The sequence below is a fragment of the Notolabrus celidotus genome, chromosome 7 (assembly GCF_009762535.1).
Source record: "Notolabrus celidotus isolate fNotCel1 chromosome 7, fNotCel1.pri, whole genome shotgun sequence".
Lineage (NCBI taxonomy): Eukaryota > Metazoa > Chordata > Actinopteri > Labriformes > Labridae > Notolabrus > Notolabrus celidotus.
In genome coordinates this window covers 10,148,480-10,168,016 of record NC_048278.1, presented here as the reverse complement: position 1 = coordinate 10,168,016, position 19,537 = coordinate 10,148,480, and the positions used below count along the sequence as shown (strand labels likewise).

The 19,537-nt window shown below is 37.5% G+C and overlaps 1 protein-coding gene across 1 annotated transcript; it reads right to left on the bottom strand.

The window, feature by feature from the left end:
• Nucleotides 1–200: 200 nt before the first annotated feature.
• Nucleotides 201–18,265, bottom strand: LOC117815719 (ribosomal protein S6 kinase beta-2-like). Its single transcript, XM_034687602.1, has 17 exons — nucleotides 18,055–18,265; nucleotides 15,894–15,915; nucleotides 15,235–15,289; nucleotides 15,103–15,140; nucleotides 14,346–14,460; nucleotides 13,416–13,484; nucleotides 12,671–12,818; nucleotides 12,463–12,520; nucleotides 12,156–12,256; nucleotides 11,746–11,836; nucleotides 10,455–10,545; nucleotides 8,482–8,589; nucleotides 8,185–8,247; nucleotides 7,175–7,252; nucleotides 6,626–6,733; nucleotides 5,734–5,846; nucleotides 201–4,745 (listed from the first exon to the last, which is right to left on the bottom strand). Exons 3-17 carry the CDS (start codon nucleotides 15,286–15,288, stop codon nucleotides 4,568–4,570), a joined length of 1,413 nt encoding a protein of 470 aa, XP_034543493.1. The 5' UTR covers nucleotide 15,289; nucleotides 15,894–15,915; nucleotides 18,055–18,265; the 3' UTR covers nucleotides 201–4,567.
• Nucleotides 18,266–19,537: the final 1,272 nt, after the last annotated feature.

Below are 19,537 nucleotides of genomic sequence, written 5' to 3'. Positions count from 1 at the left end.
AGCTGCGTGAATTTTTTGGTTTATAAAAAAAAAACCACATACACATACACATGTATAGAACAAAATGAGCAAGGGGATACAAAACACTGCTTTTATCCAGAGAGGTCGCCGAATTGACATAACCAAAAGTTCCTCCCAGGAATTTTTAGTGCCCTTTATTTGCTGTTGGCAGCACAAATGATACTCTTCCAATTGAAATATTTAGTGATATGTTACTTTTTTATTCATAACACATTCATCATACAGCAGAAAGAATACAAGCCAAAGAAAAAAATTAGAAATCACAAAAATAAACTGCATTCCATGTAACTTTTTTAAACTTAAAATATGTTAAACTTAGGAGTAGGGAATCTTTTTCCCAGCACTTTATCCTTCACTCCATAATTATTATTATTCTTATAAACACATTTACAAAACTGAGCTCTGTTTCTACAGTTCATGAGATTCTGTAAACCTAAGTCAGAAAGAGGCTTGATTGTTCACATCCAGTGTTAATAAAGAAGGCTGGTGGAAGGAGCAGACTTTACATGGCGGACATGTTTCCACACAGCAAGGAATCTTCTCTTTGAAAATAAAAGGCAGCTTTTTATGTGGAGACACACTGTGTCTAATATTTAAAGAGTAATGTTGGAGATGAATAAATACAGACAAAATACAGTTTGACAAAATTATCTGCAGAACCAATAAAAGTCAAATGGATAATGCTCGGCTACATTTTAATATTTTTTGTTTGTTTGTTTTTGCTTGATTCCTTATTCAAGTGTTTTTTTTTTCCTTCCATCAGTTGGTGATTTAATTGAACAGGCATTCATAGTCATGCTAGCAGCTCAACGTGTTGACACTCAACACAGCTAAGAGCTCGTGTCAACAATAACAATGTTTATGCGTGTACTCTAGAATGTTAAAAATTAAAGATGTAAGGATGCTAACATTAAAAACTCAGAAAACATCACTTTTCTAAATATGTGTCCCTCATTCTGCTCTGCTGGAACTAAACTTGCCTTTGGGGTGGTAATCTGTCACCTTAGAGGACAAGACAGTACCTCTTCGCTCCCTTTTTTTAAAGTGTGGTTTTATGAGGTACTTGTCAGTTGTAAATGTAATAGCCACAGGGGATGCCAGTGAACTCAGCTCGTGGTGAGAAAGAGGCCGAAGATCCAGAGCTGAAGCTAGGCTATCATCCACTTAGGATGGTGTCAACTCTACCACATCATTTTAACAAACTACAACTAAAGCACTGTTCTCGTGTAGGTGCAATCCCTATTTGGAACATTTCGGTGCTTTACTTTGCTGTCAGAAAGACCATTTGGCAATATTATCTGAAGCAGCACTTACGTGCTCCTTATTTATTTATTCTTTTAAGTTATTTATCAATGGGCAGGAGAGCAGAAGGGAGACAGGAAACATGGGGAGCAGAGAGAAGGGGAAGACACACAGCAAAGCAATGAGTTCCATGATGAAAGCTATTGACTCTGTACACAGGGTGCGCGTTAAACCGCTAGCCCAACAGCAATCTAGGGTTTAAAGTATTTTGTCTGCATATATTCATATGATTACTGATATTGTTTTTGTGATATTTGTCAAAAACATTCTTAATTCTCCATTTCAGTTCATGACAGACAGGCAAGAGATTCAAAAATTGAAGGAGGATTATGAAAACAAATTGAAAGACAACTTCTTCAGCCATGTTATTTACATCAATTTGTTTTTGCAATACTTCCTCTTCTCTGTTACCTCATATATACATATATACATGACTGGGTTGGATGCATTGATTGAAAGCTGTACAATTCATATCATAATTAAACAACTAGCAATTGTCCATTTTTTATGCACTGAATCAATTTGTAACATTACACTCTTGCTCTTGATAATTTTGTCTCTGCTGCCTTGAAGAGTTCCTTGTGTCTAAGTATGAAAAAGTCATGCTTGTTTTGCTTCTTTTTTTTTTTTTTATATTATTCTGTAATACAACATATGATGACAGGGCCAGTATTTACTGACACACTGAGCCAGTGTAAAGTTTAATTTCACTACACCTATGAGACATTTATCTAAGCAAAAAACAAAAACAAAATACTGAAAGAATTTTGGCATAAAGTTAACCTCATAGCATTTTCATAATACAGTGAAGCATTGAACAGGTGTTTGCCTGAGTGGTTCAGCCCAGAGTCTAGTCTTATGCTAGGCAGTGCCAGGCAAACACTGCTCAATATCTAGTCCTTAATTATTTGTTTGAATACTATTCAACCTTTTTTTGTGTCAAAAATAGTTTTTTTTCTGTAACCAAAATACTTTTTTTTTATTTTATAAAAGATTACAATTTGTTTTCAGAAAGCACCACTTTGAGCATCTTGCTTTGACTGTACATTTTAGTCACAGGCTTTATAAAGAGATGGATGATGTGAAGCCAAGGCATTTAGAGCTCCCCCTGGTGACTGGTTGCAGAATAGGTTAAAGAGCCAGCCTCCACCATGTTAGATGGGACAGATGGGACATGGGTCAACTGGAAATTGAAGACACAGGGTCAAACATTTTTCCTCATCATGCCCTCTGCCATTATAGTTAGTTCTCATCATGCTATTGCAATATGAATTTGACAGGGAGGAGGGAACAGAGCGTCAATGCCCTGGCTCCATCAGCTGTACTGCACTGCACAGACTCTGGCTCCAGGGGGGATTTTGGCATCACTTTTGCAACAGGCTGTGGAGGCTCGTTACCCAACTTTATATACAGCCAGTGACGTACTAATTTAATGCTTTTTTTTTGTTTGTTTTTTTGAACAAATGGTCCCATTCTCATTATTTAACAGTGGCTTTTTTTTACTCCTAATTAACATACCTTAATACACATTCTAGCATCTCTATGAAGTGCTATTTAAAATAAAACATGGTTGTTCCTTTTGGAGTATGTGAGGATACGATGCGTTTAAGCTTTGGCAGTATATGTAAAGACTTGTATTCATAGAAACAGTGACGTACAGCTGAAATCAGAGCATGATCTGATATTTAGGAATAAATTATCTTTCGTGTGCCTATAGCATTTCATTCAGCAGATACCATAATTGTAATGATGGTGTCCAAGACTAAAAACCTGACTTTTAGTGGAAAAACTGTCTTCAGGGATTACAACGTCGCCATTGCAGCCTCCTGTGGCCGCCATCTGAAACAATCTTCTGTCAAAACAACAAATCCTTTAGTACCTCTCCAGTATTCCAACCCTGGAATATGTAATAACAGAGCCATGGTTTAAGAATCCTTCTTTACATGTGTGTAGTTGGAGGTTTCTTCTAACCTAGATGAAGGTCAGTTCAACACTTCAACCTTAATAGAAAAGAAACCCAAAACCTCAATCAAGCCATCCTTCATCAGTTCTCTAATTAAAACGCCAGACTGTGATAGGCGACCTCTCTGCTGAACTAATTAAAACCTGATGAACTAATGAACCTAAAAAAGCTCTATATCACAGTTTCCCTTTGGCTGTAATTGTCTTAGCATGTTCGTACAAAATGAAACACTGCTACTGATCAATCAATCACTTTCCTGACCTTCACTAAGCAGAGACGTTCAGGAAAGTAAGTGGAGTAGAATCAGTGCTTTCTTTGCCCTCTTTCAAGTGCTATTTAAAGAAAACATTATCATACAAGTCTTATGTTCTCATACCTTTCTGCAGCAGTGTGACCAATGGTACACTGGATTCACAGAGCTGGATACACGAGAGACATTTTTTTAGGGTGTAAAAACCGAGTTAATGCTCAAGCTTCAGAGGGAGAGATCGCCTCATAATTACTTTAACTTTCTTTATGTTGAAAGAACACAAAAGGTACGCTCCATCATCAAGTAAGAGGAGTGAATGGAAACAGCTAGAACAACAATCATCAGTAAAAGTTGTGATGTTGTCTGTTAAGTTTCTATTTTTCTCTCTGTTCCCTGTAAAGCAGATGTGGACAAGCTACTTGCCAAACATAACATGTGAGGAGCAGAAGAATGAGAGATCGTCCACTAGTTTATCGTTAGCTGACAGCAATATTTTATGGATAAAAAATTTAAACGCATAAAAAGTTTGGCAATATCTTTTGGTGAATGCATGTGTGGAAATCTCTGGTGGTGCAAAATCTCCACCTGCTGCCGCTGCCACGACTGTAAACCTTAATCTAGAAGAAGTCAAAGGCAGATAGCGCGCTCTGTTGTTTCACAAAGGGTACTGATGTTGACTTTTCATCCCATCCATTTGAGTCGTCCCTTATGTGTACCCATTTTCAGTTATGTTGCAAAGTAGCATTAGATCCCTCATGTGAATCTCAAGTACAGACGTATGGAAGATATAAATTAAAGCTTTATGATTTGAAATGACCTGCAAGGATTTGTAAAAAAAATAAAGATCTGTAACCACAAAGTTAAAGCCCAACAACTCCAGGTTGATCCAGTGAATAAGTGGTTAAGATAGAGTAAAACTGAATATGTCGAACCACTTCACACAAGCATGATACTTGCAAAAAAAACAAAACAACTAAGCCCTCCAGGTCTGTGCCTCAACACTCACTGTCACCCATAAAATGTTCATCTCTTCATCTGCGATTTCCCTTCTGCTTCTTGTTCCGCGCAGGCGTCCTGATAGGCTGGCTGGCGGTTCCGTTTTCCAGAGGAGTACGAACTGGAACTGTTGGGGGAGAGGTTGGAGAGAAAAGGTCTGGCTCTCCATCCATGCTCGACTTGAAGGGTCCAGCTGGGGAAAATTTCAGAGGACTGACGGAGAGAGAGAGATAAGAGATGGTAAAATTGATTCATGACTGATTTCATATCATCCTTACAGATTAAAATAAACTTTTGTCGCTAAGAGAGACATGTCCCTGGTTGTGGTTGCATTTCTTTGAATCCCTTTTCTGAGACACAGCTAATAATATAATAACGTCATTCATTTGAAAACAGATGACAATAACTATTACTTTTGTGGATGACTGTTGAAAGTAGTTCAAGTAAAGTCTGACAACAGCAACACATGTACTGTTGGTGGAAGTAATTTAGAATGTTTGCAGTTCCTTTGCTATCGATGTGGACTAGGGATGTCCACAGTTAATCGAGTATTGATTAATTGATTGTTAAGAACTTACTTGAGCACTTATGTTTTGATTTTATATCACGTGGAACAAACATCATCTGGTGTCATATCGTTAAGCTATCAGGGAGGTGTTTTAAGTTTAAAGCATGTTTCAATGTGAATCAGCTGACTACAGGTGAGACGCTCGGCTGGGAGTTGCGGCTGAGTGACAGGTCTACACGAGCGCTTTTTTTCCTCCACTGCTTTGCTGAACAAGAACGAATAGACAGAAAACTGTACACTGTGCATCTAAACTATGTTTATTTTCTGTTCCCTTGTTGAAGTCTACTGTTTAACATTTTGAACGCCTCAATACGATCAGTAGCTATTCAATGCTGTCGGTTAGAAACATTTTGTCATAAAGGACAATTTGATTCAGCGGAAAATAATGCATATGGCATTGTTTTTGACATGGAAAACATTTACGTTTTTTTTAAGTGTATAATCGATAATTTATCGTTACCATTTCCAAAGATTGATCACGTAAAATACTTTGAATTTACATCACTAATATGGACTTACACTCATGTCAGGCTATACAAAAGCGTAAGTTCTGAATCTTTAGCTTTGTGTGTGTGTATGTGTGTGTTCGCGTGTGTGTGTTCGCATGTGTGTATCTGAGAGTTTGTGGGTTACCTGATGGGTGTGCGTGGGCTGCTGTTGTGTCGGCGTATATGTCGAGGTCGAGGTTCGAATGAGAAACCCTCTTTTAGACTCTCCAGGACAGACGGAGCCACGTAGGTGAAACCCTGTAGGTAAAAGTCAAACCTTCAGGACAATCTTTCAAAGATACAATTTTCTATTTTAGTGGAATTCTAGCACTCTTGAACCAGGGCCACTTTTTTTGTATACCTGTTTTTATGTGTACATGACTATTAGTTTCAAACTGCTTTAGTTAAGTCCACTAAAATGGCCTGTTATGTGTCTTAAACATTCTAGAAAGGACCCAGACAGAGACAGACATTTCTGTAAGAGAGTGAAATCCTTTTTTAACTAACAAAATAAAATTGAAGAAAACAGAAGTTGCTGGCTTTGCATTGCTTTGATTGTTTTTAATTATTATTGTCTTACGGTCACTTTTTATGTATTTGGTCCTTTCAGATCCAACACAATGTTTATCTAACACACTGAAAAGACCCCACGCAGTGCAAATAAAACCACTGTCTTTGGCAAATGGAGTCGAGTATATTGGAGAAAATATGGTTGCAAAAGCCTTCAGACCATCAGCCTTTTAAAAAGTAACAATCTGAGCCTGTCAGAATATAAATAAGTGTTTTCAGTAAACAGACTTCTTTTTTAGTTGCATTTGCAAACAAGAGTTACGCATCAGAAATAACAGCCTGTTCTGTGACTGCCGCAAAAGCAATCCACAGGGGCAATTTCAAAACAATTTGAATGTTTCAATTTCTGAACACCAAAACCTGCAAATTAGATGAAAAACTAAAACATCTGGTGTTGAAAAGGTGAAAGTGGATTGTGGTCGATACAGCTGATAAACTGATAAATAAACATGAGAGCTTAATCTCACAGCGAAGGCGAGCTCAGCACTGTGGCTGAGTGTCGAATCATCTGGACTGTCCACAGGTGTCTGGCGGGTAAACCTGGTGTCGAACTGGCTCACATCCTCGTCGGATTGCTGCAAAGAGATACAGGGGACAAAAGATTGAGAGAGAACAAACAGTGACTTAGAGATAAAAGTCTGAGTATGCATCATGATTTAAGACGTGTGGAGAAGCAACACAAAGACAGCGTCAGAGAGAATGAAACACAACAAGCCCTTTTAAACACATTTCCTGAAACTGAGGCTCAATTTCTCAAAACTCTAAACTCAAACCATGCTTTCTCTCTTCTCAAAACAGATTTCTTCCACCAAAACAAGACACACAACTATCATATGCTTACAGACCAATGGAACTGTGCTTTGAGTTTAGCAGTTTGGAGTCATGTTGGTGATACATGAGCTTCAAGTTGTCAGAATCGTGTGCACAGCATTCATTTGTGTGTAAAACTAATAAAAACTTAAACTCAACAGGCTTCTGGGTAACATCGTGGGCACAAAAGACAGCTGATGACCTACCAGCTGGGGTTTGTATGGAGGCTCCACTCTCTTGTCGAGCAGGTCGTCCCAGCTGATGTGTCTGAAGAACGGATGTTTCTGATTTAGAAAAAAAGTAGACATTTGTACATTGTTATTACTTTCAGCTATCATGAACACTTATCCTTGCACATCAGGTGAACTGTGAGTCATGACTCTTTTGTTTACAAGATCTGGTTAAAACTAGAAAGCATTCCACCCTCACCCTTTATAAGAAAATACTTTTACTCTGTCTGCACCTTTTTAAATCAGATACAGCTCCAAGACTCTCATTTTCCACCGCATACACACTTTTTTCCCCACACACCGCTGAACAACAGCGGGGGCAATTTGGGGTTCAGTGTCTTGCTCAAGGACACTTCACTTTCACCTCAACTGGGATCGACCCGCCAACCTTCTGATTGGTAGACGACCGACTCCACCCACTGAGCCAGGTTTATCTGAATGATGACATCGTCAGTATTCTTTCCATTGAAAGAAAATCTCCATGTGAACCATAGACTGTCACCCATCTGTTTCTGAGAGCTGTCTTGAAGCCAATGGTCGGCGGGAGCCATATTGGTAATGCTGAACTCAACCAAACTTAGTGTGAGGTAAAGAGGTGGGGTTTGAGCGTCCTAGTCAACAGCTATGTGTTCCGGCCTGTCAGTCAAGTCAGTCATGTACTTATTTGGGTAAAACTCGTAATCTTAATATCTTCTGAACCATTGAGAAGCTAGAAAAAAACATTAAACCCCCATACAGTGTGTGCCGATAGAGAAATTAACTACGTAGAGCCAAGTTATTTTTTACCAGTCTGTAAACATATTTAATTAGCTGCAAAGATCGTCTTTTTGAATTGGTGTGTATGTGGTTTCTGGTGTTTCTGCAGCCAGCCTCAAGCGGATGCTCGATGAATTACAGTTTATAACACTTGCGCATGGGCTTCATATTTTGAGACCAGAGGTTGCTGCTTGATGTGAACCAGCCTTCATATGTGATGTGTTTTTTACCTGGATATCAGCACAGTCTGCTGTACTGGAGCCAAGTCTTTGGGCCGGATTCTTCTTCAGCAGCTGGGAAAAAAAGATTTGAAAAGTAGACACTGTCAGTAAAAAGAGAGATTGTTTTGTTTCCAAGTTTTCAGGTGATCTGTCGCTTCTTTTAATCTGTAAGTTTTAAAGATTAAGATATATGATACAGAAAAAAAATAGATGCTTTGAAAAACTGGGTGCATCAGCACACTCAGATGTGAGCTACATTCTTCATAATTTTTAAATCTGTTTGTCCCTGAGTGTGTGTCTCAGTACCTTCTTAATGAGGTCCCTTGCATCGATGGTCAGATATGGCGGCAGGTTGAGTTTACACTTTAAAATCTTATCAATGGTCTTCTTCCTGTTTTCACCTGTGAACGGAGGCTGGTGGAGAAACATGAGAGGAAGTATTAGTTACAAAATATGAGTTCATACTTTTATCTTCTTTTTGTTTTAATTTAATCAAGTTTCAGCAGTTTCTTGATTAAAATTAAATGTGTGAGCAGCTTTCTAGATTAGCCAGAGTGAATATGACATTAATCGGAATCAATCACTAATAGAAATTCACAGACCGGCTCAAAGTTTCTGTTGCTTATATTTTGTGAGCTGAGACTTAATCCGCTCACAAAAATCATTGTAAACTTCTTTCTGTCTGCTTTCAAAAGTCTTTAGGAAAGTACTTTCCCTTCTGCAGCCCATGTTCAATTTTGAATTCTAATGCTGTTGTGCTGTACATGAAGCTATGCCTACAATAAAAATGCAGAGTTAGGAAGGTTCAAAATTAACACATACTGAAAAAAATTGTATGGTGCAATTTGAAAATGTGTGCAGTGATGAGAAGAGCCACAAGATGGCAGTATTGTCTGCAGTGCCAGAGATGTCATCATGAAAGGGAAGTAAACCCAGCAGCATTGTCTGATGTTTTGACCCACAGTTCTTCACTTAACAGTTATATGATAAAATGTGATGTCTCAGTCATTTATGCTTTAAGGTCTCTTCTCTGAAAGTTTTCTTTGACTTATTTTCTCTTTTCACTCGCAATACAATACCAACATTTTAAAAGACGTGTTAAATACCTGTATATGCCTGCCCTATAACCTCTCATAGCCTGCAGTGGACGAGATGGAAATATAGAAACTTTCAAATGTAAACTAAAGACCTTTTCATTCAGTCCAGCTTTAATGTAGTGTGTTATTATTTCATGGTTTTAATCATTATATCTATGTATTTAAATTTACCTTTAACTGTCTATCTCTTATTATTTAACTCCTTAAATGTGAATTGTTACAGCTGGTGCTTTTTTTTTTTTAACTATCTTTCCAAATAATCATTATCTAATGTTTTTTTCTACTATCTTGTATTTTTGACTCTTTGCTTTTAATATTTTTAACAACATAACTTTTATTGCTGTTTTAATATTTGTTTTAGTTTATTTGTCTATCTAGTCTTTTCTTTTTTTTCGCTGTGTAAATAAAGCTTGATTTATTGATTGTTATCCATAAAAGAAGGCAATTAGATGTGACTTTAAATCCAGTCTCATGTTTATTTGGCCTTTTTTGTGTGTCTTGTATTTTTCTGTACAATTTCCAGGTGTTTTTTTAAACTTTTTGTTTGTTTGCTTTTGTTGGTACTCGAAATTGAATAGTATTTCTTCTCTGCCAAAGCACATAACAATAATAGAGGCTCAACTCACTTATCTTCTCCTGAGTTGGTGCAAGCGACTGTCAAGACCTGACGATCCCATTGAGTCTTCAAAAGTTTATCATAAACGTGGTCGTTCGACAAAATTTCATACCATTATAACCTGATTGTTGTTGTAAAAAAATCATATTTATCTTTCAAGAAAATTCTGGTTTGGTCCTGATGTCCTCCAACTACTGAGCATTGATTAAATAGATTATAACTTTTGATGTTTCTATGTTTAGTAGTTATCAGTAATGGGACTTAAAGAAGCTTAGGAAAATAGTAAAAAAAAAAAAGGAAGGCATGTCACAAACTGCTCCCTTATCAGTTTTTGCTTTCCTCTGACTTGCCGTCGAGTCTTATTTTCATCTTTTATCTGTCCTCACAGGCTTTGGATTCTTCAAAAGAACGTCACTGATACCAACAGCTTAGAAGAGCAGGCTCCAGCAGCTCACTCTTTTCGATGTCTTTTAGACATGAGTGTCTAGGTATGGAGATTCAGTGCAAGTCCCGTCTCTAATTATCATCACGCTTCAGAAATAGTCTCTCACACAGATCCCACTTACTGATCCGGTCATCATATCATACATCAGGGCCCCCAGACTCCACCAGTCCACTGCTCGGTTGTGACCCGACCTGGTCAGGATCTCTGGAGCCCTGGCGAAGGAAACAACACACAAATATCAGAATTTCTGACAGAGTACCAAACATTTTAACCCATGAATTATGAAACCTTTATCATATCTCTTCATACTAGTATACCTGATTTCCAGGAAATTATCAAAGTACTAAAATGTAAGAAAGCCTTTACAGATGAATACAGAGAGCACCATTACTGTGGTGTGTGATGCTGCCTTCTGATTGTGACAGCAGTATGAATACTTGGATTATAGACAGCTGTGGGGAAGAGAGCTCAGTCAGGTGATTCTAAGATGTTATATATTAGACACTGATTAGATTAGACATTGTTGGAGAAAAAGAGTATAATCTCAGTCATGCGGCAAATACTTGTAATGGAGTGTCGTGTTGTGTAACCTTATTCTATTAGCTAGCAAAGTTAATCAGTTACAAGAGAGCTGCATATAATCATCATAGTGAATCCATGAAGTGAAGTGTCCGCTCTCATACAGGGGGGACTTGTGTTTCGTGAAAAGTAAACAAAGTTCAAGTTGTCTTCGGTGTCCTCTGCATGCCGTCTTAAATAAAGTTACATAGACCGTGATGTTCTCTTCTTGAGAACAGCTTGCACTGACTCATGAAGATGTTGCAGGGAGTCACCAGCTCACTAATGGCAGCTAATTAACTTGTAATACTCAGCTTTAACCCCTTGCCTGTCATACTGGTAGAACAAGATGCCAAAAAAACTAACTCATGCATTTAGTTAAAATAATCAGACGACTGTATCGCTCTCATCTTCCATAACAAGCCATAATGCTAATGCTAATGCTAATGCTAATAATAGTAATAATAATAATGTGTTTTTACAGTTAGGTAAACTCCTGGTGCTGGAGTATCCACTCTCTTCTAAGACATTACCTTTGCCAAGTCACTGCTAATGTCAATCACAATCAATCCATAAATTCAATCAAATCTTCCATCACAGGATATTATTGTTGTGATCACTAGCCACAAAATGCAGCAATAATTGTATTAAAATATTAAATTTAAAAAGAGTCACAGTTTCAAAACACGGGATAATATAGACCAAGTTTATCAACTCTTAATCTCTTGTATCTCAATACCTTATATATCTGCGGAGCAGCTGAGATAAAGGAAAGTAGCCCGTTTCTAGATAGTAGGGTTGTGTCAGTGTGTGTGTGTGTGTTAGCCCTGTAAGTGTGTGTCTATGTTACCCACATGTACTCTATGGTGCCACAGAAGGTGTGAGTGACGGTTCCATCATGAATCGATTCCTTACAGAGGCCAAAGTCTGTCAGCTTGATGTGTCCTATAAATGGAGAAGAAGAGATTCAAGTAAAACTATCCCAGATTAACATGGTAGTGAAATCAAATCCAGATGATCAGTAAGAGGAACTCACAACATAAACATTCAACAACAAATAAAACAACTAACATGATTCTCAGATTGGTTGATGCACTTTAAGTAGTTTATGTAAAGGGACAGACATATTTGGGAACTAAACCACTGTTGCATTTCTGAATACCTGCACATTGGGACTGTTATAGATCTCATATTTTACAATGTTTCTTTGAATTACAGATGACATGTCCTGCTTAATTACATGATTTTGCATGCTTAGTGTTACCTTGGTGATTGAGCATGATGTTTTCAGGTTTGAGGTCCCGGTAAATAATCCCATTGGAATGGAGGTGGCCGAGGGCCAGTGTGATCTCTCCGAGGTAGAAGCTACACACACAAATGAATCATTTGAGTCCATAGTGAACAAAAACTTAAAACAGGACACACACAGATTTAACAAAAGCATCATTGTTATACTCTGGTCGGGCTCAAAGCAAAAGAGGCTTCAGCCCATGTGTATATGACTCACCAGGCACCAGACTGGTTTTCCAGACTGTGTGCCAGAATTTCACCCTGCGATACTTAGTTCTTACCATGCAGTGTCCTCCATGAAGATGCCTTCTTTCTCAAGCTGCATGAATAGTTCCCCTCCTAGAAATAAAAAGAAGCACAAAGGGTTTGGTTAAGTTTGGAGTATCATTTCTCCTTTCATTGTATTTCTTCCTCAAACCTTCCCCCTTAACAACATTCATGCACTCAATACAAAAACAAAAGGATTTGATCTGTCCCTCGATGTCTCACCGATCAGACACTCCAATATAAGGTAAAGTTTCCCTCCAGTCTGGAAGGCGTAGAGCAGATCCACGAGGAATGGGTGTCTCACCGTCTCCAGAATCTCCCGCTCTGCTCGCGTATGTGCCGTGTCTTTAGCATTGCACACTATCTTAGCCTAAAGAAGAATCAAAGCAGGGGAGGAGTCGACAAAATACAGTGTTGAAGGATAGGAAGAAATAACAATCAGGAGCGGGAGAGACAGGACGTTCGGATTAAAGTTGAGCAAAAGTTTAGTCATATACAAGAAAAAAAAAGAAGGGGGGGCGGAGTTGATTTCATGTTTACCACAAAATTTGTCTTAGGTTGTGCTCATGATGTGTTCATTAGAAACGGTTAAACTCAGTGTGTTAATGTCACCCTTTTCACATGAGTAGACACCATATCATAAACCAGAGGTCAACAAAGCTTGGTTATTACCCTGACTGCTTTGCTTAATGTAATGAAGTCCCGCTCTGACATTTCTGATGCACATCCTGGTGTAAGTAGACACTCAACCTGTTTTTGAGGCATGGCGTCAGAGGACTCTGTCACTCAAACTGAATAAAAAAGTTTGAGCTAATGTTCAAAATTTGCAAATAGTTGTGATTCACACTGAGGAGGTTGCAACACCTAGTGTGAAATAACATCGTTTCATTGGCTTTATGTGAATTTTCAGAAAAAAACTGAAACCACACAGGGTAGGGAGGAGACTGTGTGGGCTATGACAAAGTACCTTTTTCAGGACCTTCATGGCAAATATCTTCCCCGTCTGAGGCCCTTGGACCTTCCTCACCTGGAAAACCTGAAAAAGATAATAAACAGATAATATTTTATTGTTTATACATCAGACATTCTCATCAATTACCCGGTCACCTCCCGTATTGACTATTGCAACTCTCTCCTCTTTGGTCTTCCCCATAAATTTCAAGTGGTCCAGAATTCAGCTTGCCCAGATCACAACCAGAAACCCTCCCATCGAACACATCACCCCCAGTCCTACAACAACTTCACTGGCTGCCTGTCAAATACCGCATAGACTTCAAACATACACACCCACCCGAACTCTCAGATCCTCTTCCTCCATGCTCTTTACTGTGACCCATGCTCATTTAACCACCCTGGGATCTCCAGCTTTCAGCCGTGCAGCCCCTAATCTCTGCAACCCCCTACCACTAACCATCCGTAACTCAGACTCTCTTTCAAGCTTCAAATCCCGCTTCAAAACCCACTATTTTAGAACTGCATATTCTCTGTAAACTCCTCACATGTACCTTTTTTATTGGATATCACCCTTCCATTAAATGTGTTCTTTTCATATTGTATATGGTTTTAGTCGAGTGCTTTTTTAAATGAAGTGTGTTTTTATGATGGTTACAATTGTAAGGTGACCATGTGTGTCCTAAAAAGCACCCAGAAATTAAATGTATTATTATTTATTATTAGATATGATCTAATTACCAGTCATTATCTAATAAGTATTATTACAGATTAAAGGTCAAATTAGAACTTCTATTCATACAAGCTAAACTGAGTCCATCCTTGAGCACATTTTTCAAGTGAATATTCCTGAATACTGAAGTCAGTGGAGAGAATGAGTGTGTAAACATTCCTAGAGATAGTGATCCTCTTAAAAAGGTTTATGTCATCACACACACACACAGACCTTGCCATAAGCTCCTTTTCCCAGCACAGTGAGCAGCTCAAAGCAGTCAGGTCCGACTCTCTCACTGTCTCTGTTGACACTTTCGCTGGTTAACTCCACCTCCTCTGTTTGAACACTGGAAGGAGCACGACACAGAAATGGAGCAGCAGCATTAAAACACATGTATTTTAGTACAATATTAGCATGCACACTACCAGTCGAAAGTTTGGACACACCTTCTCATTCAGTTGTCTTTATTTATTTCAATTATTTTCAACATAGTACATTAATACTGAAGACATCAAACATGTGAAAGAACATATATGGAATTATTTAATGAACAAAAAAGTGTTAAACAAAGCAGAATATGTTTTATATTTTAGATTCTGTAAAGTAGCCCCCCTTTTCCTTCATGACAGCTTTGCACACTCTTGGTATTCTCTCAGTCTGCTTCATGAAGTGGTCTCCTTGAATGGTTTCTAATTAACATGAGCCTTGTCAAAATTTTATTTGTGAAATTACGTGCCTTCTCAATGTGTTTAAGACCATCAGTTGTGTTGTTCAGAGGTAGGGTTAGTACACAATGGATAGCCCTATTTGACTACTGTTGTAATCCATATTATGGCAAAACCAGATTATTTTAGAGTTTTGATGTCTTGATGATTAATCTACAATGTCAAAAATAATTAAAATAAATAAAAACCATTAAATGAGAAGGTGTGTCCAAACTTTTGACTGGTAGTGTATGTTATTATTATTGATGGTAACTCTGACATACTTCTCTGGTTCTGCTACGGTGAAGTCACAGACATCATCCTACATGGGGGAAACAAAATCACAATTCTTAATTGATGTACATTTTAGCACAATATCCCCTGAAAAAAGAAAGAGATCCAGAGTTTAAACAGACCTCTGTATCACTGACATCCTCGGTCTCCAGGTCGATGTCGAATACTCCTGCCATGCTGAAAGAAAGTACAATCAGTCAGTCAGTCAGTTGTATTTCATTAAACCAAGAGGCTCGTTAACACTTTCAGACCAATGAGGAATTTAGCAATGCTGCACAACAATTTAACAAACTCATTTTCTAAGAAGTGCCGGCCATCGTTTCAAACACTGATACCAATACTGCTACCTTTAAAGTCGCACAATAGAGTTCTACACTTGTGATCACTACTTTATTTTACAGGAATGCAATAGTTTGGTAGTGTAACATACCACTACTACTCTTCCCATGCACTCTGATTATTACACAAATACATTTTGAAAGTGTTCAATTTATTCAAAAATTAAAAACTGCCCACACTCACACATTTATGTGAGTGTGGGCAGTGTAATCTCATATCTGCAATTTATAGCAAACACTTGCAGGTTTAAGTAGCTGTGTTCAAGAGCCAACACAAGTCACATCAAATTGATTAACTGCAGCATCTGACTGCATTAAAATGCTGTTTTAGTTTATGATTTATTAAATTGATTGTGAAGCTTCCACATTATTTGGTACTGGGTTCGTACAGTCAATACAGACACTCATGATTAATAGGAATCATAGCAAAAGTTCATACATACCTCGGTTTGTAAAATGTCAAATCTGTGAAAAATAGATATTTCAGTTAGTCAAACAAAAATCCTTTACGTTACATCAGAACACTCTGACACTGCTACTACATCCAGCATGACATAGGATTTTTGTTTCTGTTACCTTCCCATGTCCATCTTTAATGTTAGTGAAACATGTCTGGCAGGTGTGATCAGGCTACATCATTACTGGATTATATTAGGGTTTTGAAGGAATGGTTTCATTGATTCATTTGTCAGGTGAAGCCACTGCAAACTCTTTAATTTACAAAATGTTCTCCGTTTGCAGCCCATGTACCAAGCATGACAGAATTTATTAGAGAAAGAATCCACCTGAGCATGTTTCCATGATCATATCTGAACAAAATCAGTAAAATGTCAAATAGAAGAGGTCTATTTTCTTTTAAGATTAAAAAATTGCTGGTTGATATTGCTCTGTTAACGGCCCATAACTAAGTAGTTTCTCACTTGCTATAGCAGTTAACATTATATACCTTTAAGTTACATCAATTTAGCAACAGCCAGCTAATACATCTTATTTTTAAGCCCAGGAATCCCAAACTTGTTATCCCAGGACCCCTAAAACAATGGTACAAGAGACTGGCGACCCCCACTGTCCCTCAATGCAGTTTAACTGCTCACAAGAATGTATAAGCACTAATAATATATACATATATAATTTCATTTTTAATTATTTTTTTATCAACTCAGTTTTATTGATATTTTTAGCCTTAATTTTTGTTTCCATTTCTTATCCATACACTTTTTAAATGTATGTATTTTAACTATTTATATTCTTACTATTAATTTGATGCTTAACTTATTTTAATTACACATATTTTATTGTTGTTGGTGTGCATTAGTCTCTAATTTAAAATCCCTTTTTGTTTTTTTAAATGTCTTGCCATTATTTTATGTCTGTTTCTTTCTTGTTTTCAATCGCTGTAAAGCACTTTCTGTTACATTTGATTTGTATGAGAGGTGCTATGTAAATAATGACTGATTGACTGATTGATTGATTGATTGATTGATTGATTGATAATAGGCCAATACACAAATGGACATGAGAACAACACAAAAAAACACAACAGCGACACAACTTTAATGTAGTGTATCAGCTTTTTTTAAAAAGGTTCTATCTGTGTGTGTCTGTGGGTTTCATGCTTCATACAAGTAAGCACCTCGGCGGTTGAGGCAACGAAGGAAAGCAGAGCTCTTATGGCACATTGCTATTTGCGTGGTTTTATTTCAAATGGTTCCACAGTTTTTCATACATTTCTACAATAACTGATCAATACTCTATTTTTAATCTGATTTGTTTAATTACATTAAAGCATTCTAGTATTTATACTTTTTGATTTTATTTGGATTAAAAATGACCTCTTACTAGGTTCAGAGCTGTAAAGCAGACTTTTGACGTGTTTTTTTTTTTTTTATAAAATGAAACAATCATCTTAATATAAAGAAGATTAAATTAACAGTTATTGCTTATGACTACATATCTGCTCACTCAAAGATAGTATAATGAAGGCCTGGATGACATCAGCAGTGTTCACTTACATTTTTAAGATGGATTTGGATGCTTAGGCGAAACAGGGGAATTTAAACCCGGAAGAAAAACTAAAACCAATAAAAACCACAGATACCAGAATCCAGTATCGGCCAAATTAAACATGATGATCTGTTTGGCCCTGATTTTTTAAACCGGTGCAACCCGTATTCAAAATATCGGGTTCAACCTGACCGATCAAATGCCAAATTTCAACAGAGCAGGTGTTCACAAAACTTGATAAAACAACAGCTCTTGGACAGCACTTCTCCTACCATGTGGCTTTATGCAGAAGAAATAACAAGTCATGTATTTATCACACACATCTCGGCATTAAACGCTTTGACATAGCTTTATATTGTCAAGTAAGCAGGCTAATTAGTCTGATGGCAACCAAAATAGAGTGTGAGCTAGCAGGGGGGGCAAATAATGTGGGTTTTACAAAACTGATTTAAAATAAACAAGCGATTGTTCACAGAGTGTTCCCCTTTTCCTACAAAGACTCCCTTGTTAAAAACCGGCTGACTGCAGCAAATAAGCGCTGACAGTTTGACAGGTAGCCAACGAGCAAACAAACATGCTAATGCTAGGTAGCGTTTTTACCTGTGATCGCTGCTCTAACCGATGATTCCTCTTATATCCCAGTCCACAGTCAAACAGAAGTGACTTGCATTTCTCTTCTTACACTCTTCGTCAAATAATCAGAAACACTACGATACTGTTTAGGCTTCCTTCATGCTGCTCTTGACAGCATGATCGCTCCGAGATGTTGATGTCGCGGGTTGGAACTTTAACCTCCTACGTCATCAGGGGTCCTAAAAAGAAAAACAGTAACAGATGGAGCCCATTCAGCGCCTGATTAATAATTATAATCATTATAATGTATGTAGTGTTTTCAATTGATAGACCTAAAACTATGTACAACTAATGTAACAAAGTCTTTAAGAATCCAGCACTATTCAAAAGACAACTAAGATAGCTCATATCCACCAAGTGGTCCAGATCAGTTATTAAATACTAATATGATGAGGATATTTTGAATCTTAATATACAAAAAAAATAGTTTGCATTCAAAGGAACTTCCTCTATGTTTCAATAGCTGTGTAAACTCCACAAACACTGTTACGTTCAGCTGAAGGTCTACACTTTTAAAACCATAACACCGGGAGAGACGCATTTGCGGTGGAATGAGAGAAGATTTCTGTTACAAGCTAGTAAATCAAGGGAATCACAATGTCTTCTTTTTTTGAAAAGTACACACACACATACAAAAAAGATAGAACAAATTCAAGAAGGAGAAATCAAGTGAATCACATATGTGTGTGATGTTATTGTGGACGGCGGGCGTAATAAAAACACTGCAGGTAAGCTACCAATCAGACACGCTCAGCATTGCAGGCTCTGCCCCCCAAAAGCCCGGAACCTTTAAAAAGTACTACTCCCCTAGCAGGGGCTTTTTAGGGGGGAGATATCTACCCGGAACTGAATTTAGACCCTGGGTCCACCGGTCGAGACGCACGTAGTTCCGGGGTACAGTTCCTCTTGTCGAAAATGCCTTAACACTAATTCATGCAATTATTACGATAGGCTACTTACCATATGCAATTAATAATGGAAACATTTGCATTGAACTACAATTTAGCAAAAGAAAAGCTTAATAGACTTACCAAGTTCATCAAGTGAGCCTTTCTGGATAGAAACTAACAATAATGAAGCATTATTGATAACATATTTTTAGTTGTGTTACAGCACAATGTCATATGACTTGACAAACTAGATCAAAATGTCTGAGGTTGTATGAGCAGACAGTGAGCTAATGGGGCATTACAAACTCTACATCCGTTAGTTTTTACGTATCAGCTTAAATTTATTTTTCCAATATGATTTACAATGTAAATCATGGAATTTTCTACAATAGTGGTTCAATGATAATATCAATTTATGTCTAACTGAAGTTCATGGTTTTCAAAACATTAAGTGTAACCTGCCAGGTATTCCTCCAGATGTGTACCCATTGTCTTTGCAGATCAATGAGGAAACGGTAAAATTTCACTCTATTTTTATCACCTCAGTGTTTTTTATTAAT